Source organism: Stigmatopora nigra, chromosome 11 (genome assembly GCF_051989575.1).
Source record: "Stigmatopora nigra isolate UIUO_SnigA chromosome 11, RoL_Snig_1.1, whole genome shotgun sequence".
Classification (NCBI taxonomy): Eukaryota; Metazoa; Chordata; class Actinopteri; order Syngnathiformes; family Syngnathidae; genus Stigmatopora; species Stigmatopora nigra.
Window position 1 is genome coordinate 5,114,739 of NC_135518.1, and position 18,818 is coordinate 5,133,556.

General features: G+C 39.7%; 2 protein-coding genes across 4 annotated transcripts in view; one reads left to right on the forward strand and one right to left on the reverse strand.

Annotated features, from left to right (window-relative positions):
• mospd2 (motile sperm domain containing 2) overlaps nt 1–13,009 on the reverse strand; it is a 15,037-nt gene extending 2,028 nt beyond the window's left edge. Inside the window, exons 1-12 of one of the 3 annotated variants that reach the window (XM_077727783.1) lie at nt 12,194–13,009; nt 12,046–12,103; nt 11,366–11,521; nt 10,197–10,283; nt 9,919–10,073; nt 7,982–8,042; nt 7,855–7,893; nt 7,637–7,761; nt 7,371–7,544; nt 4,366–4,475; nt 636–729; nt 472–568 (exon numbers count right to left, since the gene is read on the reverse strand). In XM_077727783.1, the coding sequence (XP_077583909.1) occupies nt 472–568; nt 636–729; nt 4,366–4,475; nt 7,371–7,544; nt 7,637–7,761; nt 7,855–7,893; nt 7,982–8,042; nt 9,919–10,073; nt 10,197–10,283; nt 11,366–11,521; nt 12,046–12,103; nt 12,194–12,223 (1,186 nt within the window). In that variant the 5' untranslated portion in view covers nt 12,224–13,009. The remainder of the gene's footprint in view (nt 1–471; nt 569–635; nt 730–4,365; nt 4,476–7,370; nt 7,545–7,636; nt 7,762–7,854; nt 7,894–7,981; nt 8,043–9,918; nt 10,074–10,196; nt 10,284–11,365; nt 11,522–12,045; nt 12,104–12,193) is intronic. The other 2 variants (XM_077727784.1, XM_077727785.1) reach the window with 2 other exon arrangements.
• On the forward strand, nt 12,441–18,733 carry fancb (FA complementation group B). The gene is made up of 8 exons (XM_077727792.1): nt 12,441–13,619; nt 13,723–13,878; nt 14,409–14,495; nt 14,594–14,722; nt 15,426–15,598; nt 16,397–16,788; nt 17,186–17,426; nt 18,273–18,733. The coding sequence occupies exons 1-8, from the start codon at nt 12,744–12,746 to the stop codon at nt 18,667–18,669; spliced, it is 2,451 nt and encodes an 816-aa protein (XP_077583918.1). The 5' UTR covers nt 12,441–12,743; the 3' UTR covers nt 18,670–18,733.
• Nucleotides 18,734–18,818: the final 85 nt, after the last annotated feature.

The following is an 18,818-nucleotide window of genomic DNA, read 5'->3' on the forward strand; positions in this document are numbered from 1 at the left end:
TTGAAAAATGTCCAAATTGCCTTTTAGGAGCTTCGAAAGTCAATACTCTTATGTATTCATGTATTTTTAATAAGAAATAAATATGGTGAAAACTAAAAATATGAAGTTTTTTTGTCATTTGTACTTTATATTTTGTAAAATTCAATTTCTTATTCTGTTTTTGTGATGTTCATGCAGTAATCCTTCGAATATTGCAGTTAATGTAGACCACACATGGCTACGATCATCAAAAAAATAGCAAAGTAGAGTCACTCCTATTATAACTACAGTGAAAGAGTGGCTTCCGCTTACGAGTTTCAGCGGAAAAATCAGAAAAAAATCCTAAAGAAGTGAATTAGCGATAAGTGATGTCGTGATAATCGAGGGAAGACTGTAGTAGTGTCCCGTTAACATGTCCGCCTTGTAGTTACGCTATGAAAAATGAATCAATGAATATTTGTAGTAGCTGGAGTACAGAATGAGTGAAAGCACCTCCATGCAGTGACACCACAATATCGATAGAGGCGCCAGGTTCACAAGTGCTGCTGCTAGGCTTCACTCTATATTTCTCTGGCGCCGTGGTCCGAACCTGAAATAGAAAGGCTATTAGAACCAGAAGCTAAATAAAACAAAAGCAGATGACATGTCATGCTGACCTTAAACGCTAATGGATTTTTGGTCACATTGCAAAGGATAATGAGGCTTTTCTTCTCTGTATCTCCACAACCAAAACTGAGCTCTTCTGCTGGGCTGTAACGGACAAAACAAAAATACATTATACAAGAAAAATAAATAAACAGTGGGACGCCTGGTGGCTGTTTGGACTCATTTATGAGTTCAATCTGGGTTGTGGTGTCATATGACAAAGAAAACCTCATTTCAGCACCACCATATTATTACCAACATACTCATCACATTTCAGTAGTATCAGCAAAACAACCATGTACATTTTAGCCTCAGGAGGCCCAATATTCACAACATGAAAGTGCTTCAATCAGCAATAATTATACATTCCTTCTATTATAAGTCTGCCAGGACAGGAAAAAAAATCAACAACTTTGTATTGTCAAAACGGTTTTGCCAAATAAAAAATGTATTGGACATCTATACTGAAACAATCATTCAAATGTTTATGGGCGATTTTTAATTTCAATTTTTTAATTACTTTTTAACAGACAATAAGAGCAAGCTCGAAGTTTAAATATGTTGACATTTATAAATTTATATCACGTTTTAATTCGAATCTATCTCTCCTCCTATTTGTGCGGTCAGCCTCTGAATATTCTCGTCAAAGAACCAATTGAATAACTGGTTGTTAGAGTTACTTTTTTACCAAAAACAAGTATACACAAACATTTGAATTACCGTATTGAATGGCGTTAAATGGCCTCCTAAAATTTGTTTCATATATAAAGTGCACTAGATTATAAAACACAGTAGTAGTAATAGTAGGGGTGGTGGTAGTAGTAGTAATAGTAGCAGTAGTAGTAGTAATAGTAGCAGTAGTAGTAGTAGTAATAGTAGCAGTAGTAGTAGTAGTAATAGTAGCAGTAGTAGTAGTAGTAATAGTAGCAGTAGTAGTAGTGGTAATAGTAGCAGTAGTAGTAGTAATAGTAGCAGTAATAGTAGTAATAGTAGCAGTAGTAGTAATAGTAGCAGTAGTAGTAGTAGTAGTAGTAGTAGTAGTAGTAGTAGTAGGGGTGGTGGTAGTAGTAGTAATAATAGTAGTAGTAGGGGTGGTGGTAGTATTAGCAGTAGTAGTAGGGGTGGTGGTAGTATTAGCAGTAGTTGTAGGGGTGGTGGTAGCAGTAGTAGTAGTAGGGGTGGTAGTAGTAGTAAGGGTGGTGGTAGTAGTAGTAGGGGTGGTAGTAGTAGTAGTAATAAGGGAATGTTTTATACATCCACTCGATGGAGCTATTGTAGTAGTAATAGGTGTTGTGTAATACATAAACTAGATGGAACTGTGTTAAAGGGAATTTCATACAATGATTATTCAATATTGATCCATATATAAAACGCATCGGATTATAAAGCAGACTGCGGGCTTTTGAGCAAATTAAAGTCTTTTAGCTGCGTCGTAACTTGCAGAAAATTCAGATTTTTTTTCAATCATTCAAAATGGAAATCCCTACTAATATTATAAAATATGTTTAACAGCGAAGCCTAAATAAGGTTTATTTTTAGCCTTCACGTTTGATAGACAACTGAAAAGTGAGCACTGCCTTTCATTGTTACCTTAGCCCTTATATAAACAACTATTTGCTCATTTAAATTGAACTCATTTCAGTGACAGTCAAGAATGTTGTCCATTCAGCTTCAGTCAACCAAATAGGAACCAAATTGTTAGCATTGAAAGGGAAGGACTTACAGATGATACTATTTTCATTGTTGTGATTTTAGCCATGGTGAGTTGACTCATAAACTACTATTGACAGCCAAACAAATCCAATCCGTTTTGACAGGGAGGGCCCTTCCAGTAAAAAGGATTCTGAAAGTCCTTAAAGGCTTGTAAACGCCCTTTACAGGAATTGCACACAATTACCCATTGGAAGCAGGAAGGATCTCATTTGGGAAAAACTGACAAAACACCCCCATTGTCATTATCTTACAAACAATGCTATGGAGGCACAGCTCTCTGCAGAAGCAACTCTAATCGAAGAGAAATTGCATTGTATTTTCTCCTTTTTCATATCTGCGTGTTATTTGCCCAGAGTAGCCGAAGTGAATCTCCGAGTTAAGCAATCAAAGTATCCCCGCCTTTCTCTCCCCGGGGAAGCCCCCGGCCTTGAATTAAAAAGTAACGCAGCTCAGAAACATTGCAGTACTGCTGCTGCGATGCGTTTATTGGCGTGATTTGTAGCCTTGAGCTGTCATAGTCCTCGTTTCAAAGCAGCTACGCGATGGGAAACAAGACCTTGACAGCCCCACCTTACAAATATGCGCATTTGAAATATTTATACTGTGTAGAACACCAGTATTGCCCAGTTAAAGCAATTAAGGTTAGAAAGGGAATGATTCAGTAAATTGAAAATAGCTTTCCCAAACCGTTTCTCATAAGTTATAAGCACGTAAATGGATTGTTGTGATGAATGATCAGCAGCCCAAAAATGATCAGTTATCAAATTTGCACTTTGCATTTAATTATTATCACCCTTTTTATACCTGATCATTCTCATTTTTAAGATGGTAACATTAGAGAATATTAAATGGAAATAAACTGCAGTGCAGTTCAATTTCAATTTGAAGGATTTAATTTATTCACGGTCAATATTTGCAACCGTGGTTCCCAGACTACAAACATAAACAGTAAAAAATCAGTAAAAAGTAAAAAATAAAATAAGAAAAGTACAATACAGAAATTCACTCAACAATAAAAATTACAACTATATGTCTAATTTTGGGACTACTATTAAACATCGTAACCACTAGTTATTTGTTACTCTGTTAATAAATGGCGAATTAGAACAAATAAAATTATTTTTCCATTCAATAATCAGTTTTTTGGTGCTTTTTTTTTAAGAGGGTGGGAATGAGTTCATTTGTTTTTAGTTCCTTTCTATGGGAAACGTTGATTTCAGATACGAGTAAATTGACATACGAGCTCAGTCCCGAAACGCATTAAGCTCATATCTCAAAGTACCACTGTATACTAGAAAGAGCATATGCCTGCCGAATTTGTTCTGTAGTTTGTCTATGAGTGCTCCTGTGGCGTTTGCATGTTAACATTCATCGTTTGAAACGCATTGTATTTTAATCCACAGGAGTTTTATTTTTCCTTATGCATGTTTAATTTCACTTTTGATCTTAACTAATGGGTAAGATGTGGCTCGAAAAGCCTCAACACTGGACTTTTTTGAAAGACTGTTTGCCAAAGTATCGTCAGACTGCACTACAGGCTCTATATTAGGTAAGCATGAGAATTTAGACTTGGAACTGCGTGCATAAATCCTCCACAACGGTTTAGTTCTAAGACCAAAGTCATGTAGGCAACAGGCAAACACTTGTGGTGGATTTGATTGAGTGTTAGGGTTTCGGAGGGAGGATCAATGGCCGGCCCAAGCCTCTCGTTGATTTCTGTTAATAATTAACTGAGACCACTCCCTTCTACTCAATGAACAATTGATTGGTAGCAGTCTTAATTCCTGCCCCCACATGCAGCCAGATCAATTGAGCAAGAGAGGTAAAAACACATCAATAAAATCTCAGCAAGGATATGCAAAACGAACGGCTTCGTCAATAAGGACAACTCTTTTTGAAAATGCTGCAAGTGGCTTTTTTTTAAAGTTGCAGAAATTCTAGATGCTTATTAGCAAGAGGGCAGAAAGTTGTTTTCGTTGAAACATCTCATAGGGTTTTTAGTGGATGTAGTAGTATGATAAATAGTACCTGATGTCCAACAGAGTGCCTTTGAATGTGGTAACAGGCTTTCTTGCTCCTTTAATTCGGTTATCTCCCTTATCGTTGTCTTCTGGCTTTACGTCTTCCTGGAAATTCACCTGCAAACAAAAAGTACGCTCAATAACCGGAAACACAGAAAGCAACATGAACTTTGTAGCAATTTTCAACCTTTGGTCACAACATGCGGTCACCTCTGAAAAGATTGAGGGTAATAATACGTTTGTGCCTTTTCAGAAACCTCGCTTGAAGGCCCTTGTTCTCATTTGGATGACGCATAGACCAACGAATCGCGTGTTTATTGAAGAATGCAGAACTAAGATGAACCTCAGACTTGTGACTGGAAATAGAAATGACCCCAAAAAAGTGAATGACCTGCAAAATTTTGACCTAAATTGATCCAAAGGACACCGCAAGATCATGACGGGATGTGGTTTTTGCGGACGTTGGTCAAATTTGAAAAAAAAGATGTTGGGTTGGTTGTTTGTTTGGGTGACGTGATTCGAATGGGGAACTAAAGGTGAGAGGACATTGCATGTGACGGGAAAAGGGAATGACTCACAGGGGAAGTGTGTGTTATTGGCATAGCGGGCCAATTTGAAATGGCCGATTACAAAAGAATGAAGACATGGCTCAGCTGCTAAGAAACATCTCAATTTATTGACAATCATCACTTTAAAGTGCAAACTTTACATACGTTAAAAAAATCAAGTAAAAGGTTCCTGTGTTAGTAATTAAATAATTACAAATTGGAATCAAAATACATTAGTATTTAGTTTAGTTGAATCACTAATTGAAATATTTGTAAAATCCACCAAAAATATTGATTGCAGAACATTACAAATGACAATAAATCTAAATCATAAAAACAAACCAACAAATTGATGTTGATTGCTTGAAATGCTTCATTGTGTTGAAATGCTTCATTGTGTTGAAATGCTAAAATAAAAAACCTTCAAAGTACATTTTATTGGAGTCAAGGTAGCAACCACAGCATGGTTAGAGGGCTCATCATAGTGTTGGGGAGGAGAAACAGAGGGCGTTTTGTTTTTACGCTTTGCCTCTGAGGTTTGTGGGATTGATTAGTGCTCCACACTTTTCACTTGGTCTACTGTTTAACAACAGTAACTAACTTTTTATGGGACATAAAAATATTATGCAATGTTTGATTGGATATTTTTTGCTAGTGATGTAAGTTCCTTCAAGTGTTAGTGAGGAAAAAATACCAGTCCCCAGTGATATAGCCTCCTACATGAAAAAGTCAGAAATGTGGACATTTTGTGGAAATTTTGGACTGTTGAAATGTAAAGGGTCAAAAAGAAAAGAGGGTATCCGAGACGGAGTCAAAAGGGGCTCATTTGAGCACAACTGCCGTGGCACCCAGCAGAAATCTTGCCGTGTGTGGGTGCAGTGATCGGACGCTGCATCACCACCTCCAGCCCTTGTTTCAAAAGAGAGAGAGAGGCAATTAGCTCCAGAGTATCCTTGGAATCCCAACGCCAACTTGTCTCGGGGAGGAACGAAAGATAGGTGAAATGTCCTTCAGCTTTGGTAGTAGAGTGTAGTTGTAGTGGTAGTACACTGTCTCAGAACTGCATAGTCCAATTTGATCAGGGTTTACCAGATTGGTACAATCCAATGTGGAACTTAACTCAACCGTATCATCACACGAAGAATTCAGTCTCGATCCATCTGGAATTGCTTGATTGCATTTAAAGTTGAGCTTTAAGACTGTCTCCATTGGTCAAAATGTTGGTCTTGACTTTAGTCTGTCTCTGAACAGCAAGTATAGCCTCTCAAGCCAGTCTTCTCTCAATGCTTTAAGATCTTAGCATTAACAGCTCTACTATTAGTTCCTTAAGATCTTAGTTTTAACAGTTTCAAAACCTTATTCTTTTACTAAGTTTTAGCCTTTCAAAGTCTTAGTATTAACTTTGTCACAATACTTTACTACAGTGTCCTTGTGAACTTCATCTATCAAAACCTTGGTCTTGACTAGGTCTAGGCTCGTTTAAAGTCTAATCTTAAAATCTCTTCAACTCTTGTGCAAGCCCTCAAAACCTCGATTTGGCTCTGAGCAGCTCAGTTCACCCATAATATTTGAAAATTGGAAGAACGGATGAACTGGAGGTATTGCTTGGTGGGAATAAGGTTTTCGCCAAAGTGCCTTCACACATTAATAACATACTCATTTGATATGTGGGTTAAAGTGTAGTCTTTTAGAATGCACTGATCATAGCCCACATATTTTTCTGTTGAAAACCAAAAGCAAACAACCTTTTTTCACAAAAACAAACCAAATGTACTGTATCAGAAAACGAGGCTAATGACTACTGATGATTTGCATGCCTTTTTTTCTTGGTGATCCAAGTCTGAAGCAAGCACATGGTCAATGTGGTATTAATGAACAATGTTTTTCTTGTTTATCTGGGAATTTCAAGACCTTTGATATTTGCAGGGACTACGGTGTCAATTTCCCCGCAAGTTAAGTTGATAACCAGCTGAAATAGTACTTGAGGCTCTTACAAATATAGGTCAAGCCTTTGTTGACGTGGACCTTGATACCAATTTGCATTAAATAACCCCGCGGCAAACACAACATCAAATGGCAGTCTATTAAGATCAACTTTCTGGTTGGCATCGATTACATGCAGCCTTATTTTTCCACTGGGTGAGCTGCAAAAGACGCTAAATAGATTGTGAAAGTGGAAGATGGACTATTATGTGTAGTTAGAGTAAAAAGCGAGGAGCCAGCTGGAGTCCAATCTGCATCAATGGCCTAATATACATCCAGGTCAGAGCGAGATAAGTTGGTTGATGATGTAATATTTAAGCTAAGGATGAGGGTGAAATAGCAAGAGAAGCTTTGACATGCATGAAATCAAAGAAACTAGAAATCGGAGGACCTAAATCGAAATATTTGAGTGATTAGAGATTATTTCATGTCCTGGAAAAGAATTTGTGGGTGTGTGGTTGAGAAACTTCAGAAGATGTACCTTTTTGGGCTTGATGGCAACCTCTGAATTGAAGCTGGAATCGAGGCATTCTTTGCTCTCTAGCTCGCTCTCTTTACTCTCAATCTCGTCCACGCTGACCATGGGTCCATTGTCCCCCATGGGGGTTTGGAAATCGTCGTCCGGGAGAGGAGGGTAGCTGTACTTAAATGGGTCCTGCAATGGAAGTCAGTTAGAATTATGATGAAAATCTTGACAAAAATTGCGTATTCTGTCCTCAACTAGTGGGTGTTCGGACTACAACGTACCGATCCCCCCATGTGAGGCGGAATGTATTCTGGGTTGATGTACGATTGGAGCTCCGATCGGGATGCAAACTTAAGTTTACTGATGGCCTCCGGACCCAACCACGTCTTCACAATTTTCCAAGCGGCTACACGAAGGTAGGGGGAAAAACAAAATCAGTTTATGGTGGGGAATGCCGACTTTTGAATGTCACAGAAGGTGGCAGTGGACTGGCTCTCACCGTTCATGATCCAAGGCATCTCCACAATAATCATCTTAGCTGAAATAACACAGGTCAATTTAATTTTAGGGCAAGACAAGGAAAAGAAATGAATAGAAAAATATATCTGAACGAGGATTTTACTTACAGAGCAACTTTGGATAATATATTTTGAAGCAATTTACGACATACTTGACAAAGTCCATGTCCTGAAACATTAAGAATTTAATCATCAATCCATTTATTAAACATGTATGCACACTAATATTTACCGTATTAGATATCTAAGGAGCTCTAATATAAAAATAGTAACAAAAAACGAAGCTAAAATAACCTTTTAACTTCTCTGACTTTGAACTCATAATCCCAAAATGAAATTAATTTTACTATCATGTTTCATATTAAACATTACATCCTGCAAATTTGACAATGTTGAACATAATCTTACGAACATTCGGAAACAAGTCCGATTTATTTACATGAATCATGATGAATAAACGGATGCTGCGAAAATGTCATTTTAGGCAGACATTTTTCCCTCATCTTTAGACATTATATAAAACCCACACGCACTTTTATCGATAAATTAAGAAAATAATTGGCAGACTAGTCGAATTGGCTGTTCTCCCAAAGGAGCGTCGTGATGGATGTTCACCGAAGCATTTCACATTGACTGCAATCATCATAGCAACAGATTTATCAATAGAAGCGAGAGCTCTATGCCCCGACCGGGTGCATTAATTGGCAGAGTCCTTATTGCTATGCCCACGCCACTCTCCCGGTCCTTAACGAGATCCTGCTGAACGGTGACGCGCCAGCTCTCGCCAAGGCCCCGCCCCGCTTTGTGATGGGATTTTCTAAACTCATTTTGTATGCGCGCTACATTTTTTTCTTTTGCTCTTTCTATGCATCTGTCTCCTTTAGGCCTTTAACGCCTGCGTTTGTGGAGCGCCACGTGAGGTCTGTGGATTTAAAAACCCCTTGAGTGGACCAATGGGATTTAAAGGTTATTTTAATCTCAAAAGAGTAAAACTACTGAAGGGCGAACGTCACTCTGAGCCCACAAGAGAAGAAAAAATGAGACTACATATATAATGGTATGGACAAAATCTTTATCATGAAAGAATCGTGTTTAATACTTTATAGGGGACTCATTTAACTTATTAACTGCCATTGACCGAGCTTAAAGTCCAATCCATTTTGTATGGGAGTGACGTCCCATTTAAAATTCCAATCCATTTTCCACTATGGAAATTATTACCTTGATGTCATTAAAGAATGAGCAAAAAAGATTGAACTATAATTACAAAAAAACAATTTAATAAAAACACTCACTGTTTAATCTTTTAATTCAAAACAAAAAGGCAATTTTTAGGAATGTTGTTAGTTATTAATGCTATTTATTTCATTTATTAACTTGAATGTTATTGAAGGTCATAACAAATGCGTTCATTTTTTAAAATATTGCTTTAATTTAAATGCTGATTTATTATTTTCTTTATTCATGAAATACTAAAAATATTTTTTAATATGAATTTACATGTATGTAATTATAAGTGGTTTATAAGTTGTATACACAAACACAGACATTACGTTTTGGGTCAATTAGGGCAAAGTTGTGCATCAGATGTTAAGATTGTGTCTTACGTGACCCAAAAAGTCAGGTTTTTTTTTTTTAAATCATGCATTTATCCAAAATAGTCACTTGCCTTGTAAAGGTGGTTTTCATTTTTCTGATGCATAATATGGGGAAAAAGTTAAATAAGAGTATTTTTGGGAAGTCCCACCAGACACTATTAAAGCCTGGAATATTTCAGCCAATCAAACAATGTAACGATATCATTAACACCCATTGCCACATGCACTTGTGCTCAAGTTTTATCAATGTGCATGTGAGTGGATAGAAATAACATCACTTAACCGTCTTAAGTGGTGTGTTTTTTGTGTTCCTATTATTTTCTCCATCGTCAGAAGTCTGAGAAACTTGCATTACGCTTATTTAATATATTGAGCAACTGTATTTAACTTGTAGGTCATTGATTCTGTCTGTTGCTTTAAACAAAACAAATGACACATTGAACTTACAATATTGGCAAGGCCAGAGTCTGACATGTCAAACACGACTGTCAACGGCATCCCAGATTCTTTCTTGACATTACGTTCCAGCCAGAAAGCCACATATTTCTTCTTGTCAATGATTGTTTTTGCATCCTTTACATGCAGCTTAACCTTAAACCAAACTGGGTAGAAAAAAGAAGGAAGAGTCACCATGTTATTCTTACTGCATTGACATGTAATGGGATAATTTTTGGTTATCCTAGTTAAAGTGTGAAAGAAAAAAACGGGTCAAGTGTCACACATACAGAGTTTGTTGCCCTCTTTGTCGTAGCCATGAAGAAAGACCGCCCCTGTTTCAAACATCCACCTGGGAATGGAGCCCTCTGAGAGATCTGAAGGGGAAAAACAAGTCGGTTTGACAACAGCTACAGTGTTCCCTCGCTACTTCGCGCTTCAGCTATCGCGGACTCAGAGCTTCGTGGATTTTTTCAGGAAAAACATAAATAAAAAATTTAAAGATATTACATTAAAATGATAAATTACATCATTTTACAAGAGGTGGAAACAAAATATTCAACAAGAATTAGTATTTGCATAAAAAAAAGTCCAAAGAAATGGTCAATAACATGGTGAGAGTTCAGGAATCGCATTGATGACGTCATTGCTGTTTACAGGTGAATCTTCACTGCCCAAAAGAAAACTGCTCACAACTCCCAATAACGATGTTTCTTACGTGCAAAAATACTGCAGAAGATCCTCCATCCGGACTACTATGTTTTTGCTTGGTGGTGCTTTTTTGCACGTGTTATACGTTTCTTTAAGCATTTTTGAAGGAGCACGCCTACTTCGCGGAAACGCCGCTATTGCGGGGGGTTTCCGGTCCCCATTAACCGCGATAAGCGAGGGAACACTGTACACAAATGTGCATGGTATTAGGAAATCAACATATCGGGGGTTGGTAACAAACATCAGGCTAAAAAGAAGTGAAACTCGTCGGACAAGCTGTCGTCCTTCTGATCACAAAGAGCTAGTGTAGGATTCCATGAGAAAATAACACTGGCTTAACGATAACAAAAGAAGGGCTAAATATCCAACCGTGGTGAAACTCTAATCACTAAATTTACTAGATAAAACTATCCCTTGGAGCAATCAGACCCCTCAGGATGTCTGAACAGCAGGTATTGTTTTCACGGGTACCCTATTTGGGATATTAAACACACAATGAGAGTCTTGTGTGTATTGGCTCAAACCCGAGAAGCAGCGAGAAAGGCACTGACTGATCGGACAACAAGTGAGTGAGCCAACGTCACAGTTCCCTTCATGTTGGAAGTCAGCTGCCACACTGACTAATTAAGCAAAAACCACCGTTACAGGGAATATATGCAGATGTTTAACCTTTAATCATGTTAATGGGCTGATATAATCTTGAAAATTCTCAGTGAGGCTATTGAGGATTGAGAAATAAAGATCTCACCGTTGACGCCATAGTCTTTACGCCATTGGAAACTCTCGTCAATCATTTTCAAGGCGTCATCCACCACGTAGAGTCGCCACATCAGGTAGCCCTCCACCATGGAGTTGTCCTCCAGCAGTTTATCGACGTCTCTTTGGTCATATTTGTCTGATGAATCTGACAATTAAAGAGTTTTTAAACTACAACAGCTGTAAGAGTAGTCTGGCAAAAAAAAAAACGGAAATACAAAAAAAAAACATGACACTGAATGAGAAGTAAAAATACTATACCTCCTTGTCTGCCATTGATTAACTGTCCAATCCACTTTGACTGGAAAGGTGGGCAGTGATGATTTTAAGATGAGTTAATGGATGTGTTAATTTGTTTTCTTATCACATGTGATTGGAGAAATGTGAAATGCTTGAAGTATGGTGATCCAATTTGAGAAACTATACTGGCTATATTTTGAGAACTTGTTTGTTTAATGGTTTTAGGGTATTTATATTAGTAGAATATACTTGGATGTAACAAAGTGAGCACGTGTTGCCACTATTAGTTGAACTCATTAAAGCCGGATCTTTATCAGTGAATACATGATGATTTCATCATGGCTACAGAGGAAGCACTTCATGACATTATTAATATTTGACCAACTTTCGATGTAACGTTCAACCGATATTCGGAAATAGTAATTGGCTTACCTTTGAGGAACTCCTTTTTGAATCGTTCTCTCGTCTGTTCAATTTTCTCTTTAATGTCCTGCATCATGAGAATTTAATCAAGTTTAGACACTCGTGTCAATGCAAAACGAAAAGTACGCAGCATCCTGACAATCTAAAGTTGTAATACCTGGTCTCCTTGGTGTTCAAGATCAGCCATGTTGAACTGACAGCGGTGCGATTCCTTCCTTTCTGATAGTTCACGTTAGCTCGCTCGCTAACTAGATGGCGGTACTTTGGGTGAATCACTGTAAAGTTAGGAAACTGACGCCCCTACGAAGCCATTTTGGCTCACTTCATTGGCCACTCCTCTTCGTTTTGTTGTTTTATGACAGACAAAGGGAAGGAGGAGTGTGCAGTCGTGTTTGACATGACACGGAAATGTATAAGAAAGAAGCGATACAAAAAGGTGTCACATCAATTCATTAAATCGCGCGAATAAACGACATACCACGGAGGCTAAAGTGGATACCATGAGTCCGTGAACGCACCGTTGTTTACAAATTTAAACTCCCACAATGCACTTTACCGGACGTGAAATTCCATGGTTGGCGCGCTCTTTCGAGCAAAACAAGTCCGATTCAGAATGTGCCTGTAAAACGCGATTAGAAATGTGAAAAGTTGTATGACATGATGAAAGAAACGATGGCGTAAAAAAGCAAAACTCTTTTAAGAGCATCATGACGCGCGTCAGATCAACATCGGATCAGCTTTCGTTCTGCGGTAAGATCGTCACATTTAATCACGTCCTTAGTGAAAACAAAGCCAGCGATCTGAAGTTCTGTGGATTTTCCTTTCAACCTGAGCGTGAGGTGTTCATAAAAGTATCACAAGGCTCTGCTGTCATCCTCCACAAAAGCGCCGCCCGCGTGGACGCTTTCATAAAATCAAGAAGCGTCTTTTGTGATCAAAGCAAGACCACTACAGCGTGTGTCCTAGTGACAAAAAAGAACAAAAACTCGGACTTTTTTCTGTATAAACTTTTCATTCTGAGTGACTCAAACCACCTGAAGCCTAGCATTGAGTTCTCCCTCCCCCATCACCCGAGTGGGGGCGTTTCCATCCTCCAGGGTCCAACACTGTTGTGGACAGATGCTGATGCTGTTTTTCATGCATCAAACAGGTCAGAGGGGGTTAAACGAGTACCCTTCCAGTTATTCCACTGTCTTATTGGTGAGCTCCCACTGGTTAAGAGACAAGTGTTCCTACTGGGACAGCAACAGTGCTCAAGTAAACAAACTGTGGCCTACTTGCTCAGGAGTGGTCACACTGTGGACGGCTCTCTGATTTTACCTTACCCTTATATTTGCATCACAAAGTGCATCAATGTGCTGTCGGCCCACCAAGAGGGTGACGTGCTGCGGTGCACTGTGGTTGCAGCCACGGCCAATCAGCAACTTGTTTACTTGGAGAATGGCGTGGTGGAAGACACTTGCACGCTCCCTTTTGAGAATCCTCAAGAGATACAAGTGGTCGACACGGGAAGAAATGGAGTCGTCTTTGTCGTAGCTTTTGAACATGGCAACGTTTGTGCGGTGTGGAAGGATGCATTTCAAGTATGTCAAAGGCGATTGTCCTAGCTGGACATTCAATTGTCATAACCTACAAACTTTAGGTCTCCAGTAGTTACTCACAGTTTGTCTGAATTGTATTTTACAGATTGCCACCCAGTGGTCAGAGGTCAGTTCTGTTCACGTGGATGACTATCTCAGATGTGGTACGGAGCAGATACTGTTGCTTTTCAACCATGGTGCTGCATCGGGACATCGACTGGATCATTTCCTCATCACTGACCTCTGCGGAATCTCCTATTCTGTAAGGAAAGCCTTCACAATGTCACTGTCTGTTTAATGCCACTGAAATGTGATAATTCAATGGCTTACCGTAAATAAGAATAATAGGACCCAGTGGCTCCATGGTTAGCGCGTCAGCCTCAAATTTCTAGGGTCCTAGGTTCAAATCCTGGTCAATCCTTCTTTGTGGAGTTTGCATGTTCTCCCCGGGCCTGCGTGGGTTTTCTCAGGGTACTCCGGGTTCCTCCTACATTCCAAAAACATGCATGGTAGGGTGGTTAGACAATCTAAATTGCCCCTTGGTATGAGTGTGAGGGTGAATGGTTGCTTGTCTCCTCGTGCCCTGCGATTGGCTGGCTACCAGTTCAGGGTGTCATCCGCCTTGTGCCTTGTGGAGCCAGCTGGGATAGGCTCCAGCACCCCCTGTGACATTAGTGAGGATAAAGCGGTTCAGAAAATGAATGAAAGGACCAAGATACTTGAGAATTTTAAAAATAAAATGTGTAAAAAGGCATCAAACTTCTAATTAATGTTAAAATGTTTCAACTTTAGCATGGAGAGCACTGCAGTGCTGCGGCAAAAATGACCCCTCCACCAGAGAATCACCTCACGTTGAAAGCTTTGGAGTCCAGACTGCAGGTGATCCATAAAAACACTGAAGTTGCATCACCACAATCTCATTTTCGCAATATATTACCATGCCTTTTAACTTCCTCTCTCACCTGACTGTCTCTCAGAGTGGACTGAGCGCACTGCAGGAGCTCCAAGCCGAAGTGAGCGTGAAAGACAAAGTTGTGCGGCAGTCAGTGCGAGCGCTCATTGACGTGGTTCAACATCGAGAACCAAATATCACAACGCCGGAGCAGGTATATGACATCATGCTGAAAAAGGCAAAAAAATCTACAGTCATTTTTGTTCACCTCCTTTTTGTGCTGTTGGATGAATTAATAACAACACAACAAAAGAAACATAATAATGGGATATAAAACCATTTTTGTAAAATTATGTGTTTGGGTGCTTTAAATGGAGGTGAAAAGAGAACCACAAAAATTGGTGAAAATCCCGTTGAATTAATTATTTTGTACAATTAATTGTAGTAACAAATCTAATTATTTCATAAAATGCATTAGGGTTGAAGTTAATCCCCGCCTTCCTGTTCACTGCATCGTTACATCTGATTTGACACATGACACTCATCTTGATGAATTGACACTTAGCCAAAAGTTGCAACCAAATGCCCCAAAAAGATAATAAAAATGCAAAGATTCCCACCTGAGTACCTTAACCTTTTTTTGCTGCCATTGACGGCAACAAATGTCTAATATATTTGACATAATTAGGTGCTGCCACTTTGCGCTCAAAAGTATTGGGCCTTTACTGTTGACAACACTAATTAAAATTAACAGCCGGATAAAAAAGAGTCATAGTAATTGGATGTTTATAATCATCAATGGGATTGGATGTCTATCATCGTCAATGGCAGTGAAAAAGTTCTTTTTTTTTTTACATTGAAACTTCTGTCAGGGCTGTCGCACATTTGTCATCTCGTATTATCCTCTTACCATCTAGGAGGGACTCGTCGCTCTTTGGGAGAGTGATGACGAGTCAAAGGATGAGGCCGCCGATGACGAGACCCCAGTCTTGCCAGCGGTGCACTGCGGACCTCACGTTGACAAGCTGTGGCATCGCGTCTGGGATGGACAAATGGTGGTGGGAGTGATCCTTTCTGCCGACAGCTCGGTGTAATTTCATTTCATTGTTAAACGCTGACAGCGAGGTGTTCATTTCAAGGTTTTCCCCCAAAATAATTTGCAGAGGCTGGTGATAGGAAAGTCCATCAGTGGCCCATCAGGGAATTTGGTGGACCTTAGGTTTAATCATTAATTTTCCTTACCGCTTGTCCTCCTCACAAGGGGGGTGCTGGAGCTTATCCCAGCTAACTACTGTATAGGTGGCCAGCCAATCGCAGAGCACGAGGAGACAAACAACCATCACCACTCACAATCATACCTAAAAACAATTTGGATTGTTCAACTAGCCTACCTTGCATAGTTTTAGGATATGGGAGGAAACCCACAGAAAACCCACACAGGCATGGGGAAAACATGAAAACTGCTTAAAGGAATATTGGAACCCACCAGACGTGATCTCTGTCTTAAAAAAAGGCAGTCTTGAAATTACGATAGGTACTACAGATGTTAGTTGAAGCTATAATTTTAAAAGTGAAAATGATTTAAAAAAGAACTGCGTACAACTCGGATTTAGTCAAAGTGTAATTTGCAATTGTTGACTCCCTCTAATGTGAATTTGGGCTGGTTGTCATGGCAACCCCCCAGTAATCACTTGACAGTCTCTTTATGTGGGGGTAATTTGATAACTCCCACCACCTGTTCCGGCACGTGTAGCACAAAACTATTGCCCCAGGACTAGTTGCAATTTCTAATCTATTCTCAACATCTGGAATATTGTTCAATTACTACATCTGTGATACTGTCCTTATGATGTCCGTGCTCTTTACTGATGTGCTATTTTGCTTCCAGACCAGCATTTGGTGCGAGCTTATCCGTGGTGACACAGGCGAGCCACGGATCGGCGCCCGCAGTCATCCGGACGCAAAGCCGAGCGTCCTGGCTCACCCCGTTCGGCCCCTCCGCCGTCCCGGAGCCAGTAGCTAAAAGAAGCAAGAGGCAAGAGGCGGGTGGCCTGAATGATCTCACCATGGCCAGACTCGCCGTGACTGCCGTGACCAGGCTGGTACCTCTGTTGAACTCTGCCTGCGTCAAGTGCAATGTCATGCTCCATTACATCCCAAGACAGGAGAATACAGTCCTGGACAGTCCGCAACCAACTGCCCTGCATTGTGGTATTGTCACTGTGGACCTCCACACTGACTTTCAAATCCAACTGTTGAACAATCCGGAGATAAAAACAGGTAAATAGTAAGAAAACATAATTTCCCACAAGTGCATTAACACTGAAACCAAAAGAACACAACCTTCCCGCTCTTAAAACTGCTTAACTGTGGTTTGATGAATTAACTTACTGGCCGCTATTGACGATGATCTGGCATCAAATTACACAATGTTAACCTGCTGCCGACCTGCCAGTTAAAATGAATTGGACTTCTACTAGTGATAGGCAGCAGAAGGATGATTGGATTTTGCAGGCCCAGCCAAACTATGAACTAAGTGCGACTTATAGTACGGAAAATACGCTAAACCAAAGTCAGAGTCCCACTTTCCTTCCTTTATTCACTACTAGCCACTCCCATTAAAATCCTAATACGCATGTTCATAATTTCTTTTGTTTTTTCATTTTTCGGTACCTAGATGAGGCCCAGGAGGACTTTCTGTGTCTGTTGTCAGTGTTGGATCAGTGGACTTTCCGCATAGATTCCCCCGATCACAGCTTGGGTGATATTGACAGCTGGCTGCAGAGGAGAGTGGGATGTAAGAGGGTACAAGTAAGCCCTCAGTATCAACTGTTCACTTCTCAAGGACTCTCATCTGTCTCGCTTTTGCGCTGGCATCACATCAGCCCATTCCTAGGGGAACTCCAAGTCCACTCCAGGTGAGAAACATGCATTTAGAGTGGCAAAAGCAGAACACTCAGGCAACCAAAGAATTGGTAGACACCTAGGAAATATATACATACAGATTTTGTAAGAACCCTTACATAGTCCTCCCACATAAACTTTACAGTGCTGTTAATGGTTCACGCCCACTAGATTTGATTGGAGAATCATGCATATATTTAATTCTAGACAAGAGAATTAAAACATAAATGTGTCAGAACAAAAAGGAATAAATGCATGTTGAAATAATTATAATAAATCCCCAAAAGTTGAAAAAAAAAATTTATGTTGAAACAACAACAAAATGAAAATGCTAAACTAGGTTGACACAAATGTTGAATATATGGTATATTATCGTTTTATTTTACATATCAATCCCAAAAATTCATTTGTCCTTTTTAATATGCTTGTTTATATACAAACGTCTTACAAATGCAATGTTAATTCTTTTTTAAAAATAAGTGAAATAATGAAAAGGTGTCTCAGAAATAAAGCCGCGTGTTTGAACAGTGCAGAAATGCTACTATAGTATATAAGAGAAATACTCACACGTATTCTTTATCCTCTGCAAAAAATGGCACTTGTCCCAGAAAGAGCTCCAGAACGAATCATAGGTTGCCACTGATGGTGATAGCGTATAGGCTGTCAGCCATCCCAGTTCAAATGGATTGGATGTGTTTTGTCTCAAATGACAGCCATTCATTCAGTCATTCATCATGCATGTCCTTACAAGCTTCATTAGAATGCACAGTTGCTATGCACTAATCACAAATGCATTAGTGGTTTCTAGTCATATGAGTGAATCACAAGTGATTAAATAGGAATTTTCTTGCTTTCAGCAGCCACTTAAAGATGCTCCAACTTCTGGACACCCTCATAGTTGATCTTCCACCCTCCTGCTCTGTCCAGCCCATCTATGCAATAAGAGAGAGGTCTTCCGAGATACTCGCTTTAGCTTTGGAGAAAGAAGTTACATCCCTGCGAGAGTATGCCTCACCTTCATCACGTGACGAACAGAATAGCAACAAGAGGGTGATGCCACCTGATGATAAACCTGACCCGAGCACAGCCGAGGGGCTTCAAAGAATTCGATTAGCTCGGCAACAGGATGTGGAAAGAAGCCTGCGAGATTTAAACCCTCAGGTGGATGTGAGCAAGTACCGCAAGTTTATCCAAAAACTGTCTAACGCCCAACTCGATGGGGATTTAGCCGGTCTGGTTGAGACTCAGATGAAATAATACTATTTTGCTGACCATAAACTTTGAGAATAAAAATCCGATTCTGCCTTCAAGAGCAAACTGATGCTGACTCGGTTTCATTCTTTTGAGCCGTCCTGTCTCCGTCAGAGCGGATTTCCACTTGATCACCTCCGGGTTGCCATCTTTTC

Bases quoted from the DNA above. Each gene is read 5' to 3' on its own strand.
- fancb (XM_077727792.1), top strand. From the start codon at position 12,744: ATGACGCGCGTCAGATCAACATCGGATCAGCTTTCGTTCTGCGGTAAG. The intron at 13,620-13,722 runs GTATGTCAAAGG...TGTATTTTACAG, and splicing joins TGTGGAAGGATGCATTTCAA to ATTGCCACCCAGTGGTCAGA. The intron at 14,496-14,593 runs GTGATCCATAAA...ACTGTCTCTCAG, and splicing joins CTTTGGAGTCCAGACTGCAG to AGTGGACTGAGCGCACTGCA.